The sequence below is a fragment of the Crocuta crocuta genome, unplaced genomic scaffold, assembly GCF_008692635.1.
Source record: "Crocuta crocuta isolate KB4526 unplaced genomic scaffold, BGI_CrCroc_1.0 scaffold1171, whole genome shotgun sequence".
Lineage (NCBI taxonomy): Eukaryota > Metazoa > Chordata > Mammalia > Carnivora > Hyaenidae > Crocuta > Crocuta crocuta.
The window spans coordinates 246,120-249,467 of record NW_027530879.1 but is presented as its reverse complement, the minus strand read 5'-3'; the positions used below and the strand labels follow the sequence as shown (position 1 = coordinate 249,467).

General features: G+C 42.1%; 1 protein-coding gene across 1 annotated transcript in view; it reads left to right on the top strand.

Annotated features, from left to right (window-relative positions):
- The window catches only part of VEGFD (vascular endothelial growth factor D), a 25,029-nt gene that overhangs the window by 4,557 nt on the left and 17,124 nt on the right, over positions 1-3,348 (top strand). Inside the window, 1 exon segment of the mRNA XM_077769647.1 lies at positions 389-438. Coding sequence (XP_077625773.1) covers positions 389-438 — 50 coding nt within the window.

Below are 3,348 nucleotides of genomic sequence, written 5' to 3'. Positions count from 1 at the left end.
CCGGGATCTGAGCCTGGCCATCGACTCCAAGCCGTATTCCTCCCACCAAGGCATCCGTGTTTATACTCCTCATTCATATTTTCATTCAAATACTTTTATGGACCGCCTTGTGAGAAGGTTGCAATTTACACTTCTCTATTGAATTCCAGTAGGATAAAGCACTACCTATTATTTTTAATTCTGTTTTGAGAAATGGGTTGTTTTGAGTCCTTGGAAATTCGAGAAGCAATTTATCCTGTCATTTAGGATGGTTTCAGGAAAGGCAGCTTGACCATGTGCTCTTTTGTCTGGAAAAGGTTATCGTTGGTCTGCAACCTTGAAAAAGTCATACATGTGGGGAGCTGGTCCCCAATCAGTCAGTCAGATTTCTTAAGAANAGTTAATCAAGATACTTACACAAATAGTTTGAATCCAAGGTGTAACCCTTGGAGGAGTTTAAAGAATAAGATTATTTCTCAGCATGCCTCTCAATGGACTTGGACGTTCCTCAGGCACTAACCAGAGAGAGTCCTTGGACTTACACCAGCATGCTCCATCCCGCAAATGAGTGGCTCGCATTAAAATCACTTGGGAAGGTTTTTTACATAAATTTTATTTTGAAGTACTCTTAGATTTACAGAAGAGTTTCAAAGCTAGTATAGAGAGTTCCCATGCATCGCCAACCCAGCTTCCCCTAAGACTAGCAAACCCTCAGGAAGTTTAAAAAAGAAACTCCTGATGGTAAAACTGCAGCCCAGACCCATAAAATGAGAATCTCTGAGGATGGGATCCCAAAGCATCAGTATTTCTTTGATGTCTCTTCCCAGGTAGGTTCAAGGTGAAGCCAAGGTTGAGAACCTTTGCTCCAAACCCTTCTCAGAGTGTGGTCAGCCAACTGACAGTATCGCCATCACCTCAGAGCTTGTTAGAAATGCAGCATCCTGGGGGCGCCTGGGTGGCTCAGTCGGTTAAGCGTCTGACTACGGTTCACGAGTTCGAGACCCGTGTCAGGCTCTCTGCCGACAGCTCAGGGCCTGGAATCTGCTTTGGGTTCTGTATCTCCCTCTCTCTCTGCCCCTCCGCCACTCACACTCTGTTTCTCTCTCTCTCAAAAATAAACAAACATTAAAAAAGGGCGCTCCAAGCGGTGGGGGAGGCATGGTTTTAAATAGTTACAGCGATATACTACATACTGTAAGCATCAGCCATGCACCTGATGTAAGTAAGTTGATGATTTTCAGGAACTTACCGAGTCGGGCAGCCATCATCTACATAAGGTCCTTTGTGCCCCCTTTTACAGTTAACCCTCGTTTCCACTCCCAGCCCCAGGTGGCCAATCATCTACTTTCTATCTCTTGGGAACTACCCAGGTGCGCAGCGGGTTGGTCGTGTGGTAAATTTATGTTTAACTTTTTAAGGAACTGCTGAACTCCCTTCCAAAGTGGCAGCACCGTCCCACCATCCCATCAGCAATGTAAGAGGGTTCCCATTGCGCCTCATCCCCAACAACACTTGGTGTATTGTCAGTCTTCTTGACTGGAGCCACCCTCGTGGGTGTGAAGTGGTTCCTCATGGTGCCAACCTCTTCCCAGTCTTATGTGCCCATCTCCCCACTCTTAAACTCGCTCTGTGCCCACAGTGACCCTCCCGCTGATCTTTTCAGTGTGGCTCCTTGGGAGCCCCAAATCATACCTTTGTTTCCTCTTTGAATGTGTTCCTTGACTAGATATTTTTGAGGAGGAGAGGGGACAGAGATTTAGGATTTAAATTAGTAGATGTCCTCGAGACCTTTGATTTCCCCACAACATGGACCCTTCCACATCCCTCCTACAAACCCAGCCACCATACCTTTCTGAACATCTTGCCCACCATTTTCGCCACCCTTCGCCCAGATTACTGACTAAGCCCGAGCTGTGAAGATGCTCATGCTTCCTCATGGGAGAGGGCCATGTGAAAACATAGGCATTAACAAAAGGGCAAATGGCTACCCTTCATACAGTACCGCAGAAAACAGTATACACTTAAATAAGAGTAAAATCTTGTTATAAAGACTTTAAGCCTCACATTTTAGAAACTGGCTTTTGGTGGCCAAGACATCAGAGAATGATTTGTTATTTAGGAGTGAAATTGCTAATAGTATTGGATTCATTCTCACACACGTAGTAAAAAAGGTGCTACTGTAACAAAAAGCAGAGATCTGGTAACCCTACTTCACTTCCTTCCTCTTGCTGAGTACTTTCTAATTATTTGAAGTTTGATTAGGGGTTCCCCTAGAAAAGAGGAAAAAATCTGGAGCTACTTATTTGGCAAATGTTTGGTACTTAAAAGCCTCGAAACCAATGGTTTACATATACATTTGGGATTATATTTACACCTTGTGATTTTAATTTTTGTCTCACCCAAGCAGATTACATAACATTAATGACACAAAAATCACCTAGCGCAGAAAGTCTATTGGAAACCACAGCCCGCCAGCCATTGTTGACCCTTTGTAGATGTGTCCCCCTATGAGATGTCACGTTTCTGCTTACGTTGTGAGTCCTTCCTCTTGCAATTGCAAAATGACTGTCTGCATTATCTCAGCTATTTCAAACTAGATTTTAAATTATAAGGCTTAAAGTATGCTTAAATAATTCTGAGTATTTGGGTAAACACTGCATGTTCTGTGATGAGGCAAGTCCTGTGAGCCATTTCAGTGCCTTTGATTCAATCCAGAGATTTGATATTTTCTCCTGTGTTCTCAGTTGGATAGTTGAAAAACAATTCTGAGATTGAATTGAAATCTGTAAGAACTATGAAAACATGCATCTGTATATTCAATATTCATGGACAGTATTGAATGAAACTTGCCTCAATAAAAATTCTTTCAATATAGTACGGTTTTTAAAACCTATAAAAAGTTATTGGATTGGTTTCATTATTTTCGTGGGGAAGCAATGATGTAGCAAAATTTTATTTCAAAGATTAAGCTGAACGTGAAGTAGTAATACTGTCCAGGCAGAAGAGGCCATGAATAATCAGGAAATGGGAGGCTATTGACAAATGAGCCTTAATGGAGAATCAGTGAGTTTCAGAGTTGCTTCAAGACATGTGAGATCATTAACAGGCTCCAATATATGTCTGATAGATATTTCAAAACTAGAGTTGAAACAACGTAACACATGGGGTAATGAAAAATATAATGCCTGAAAAGATAATAATTGAAATTTGAAAAGGACATTGGCCTCAAGATTCAATCTGCTGTGAGTGAAAGTCTCTGTTGCAGCTTCTCAACCCTGCCATTATGGACAGCATGTAAAATGAATGGGTATGGCTGTGTGCCAATAAAACTTTATTCATAAAATAGGCAGGCAGCAGGCTGAAGGAGAC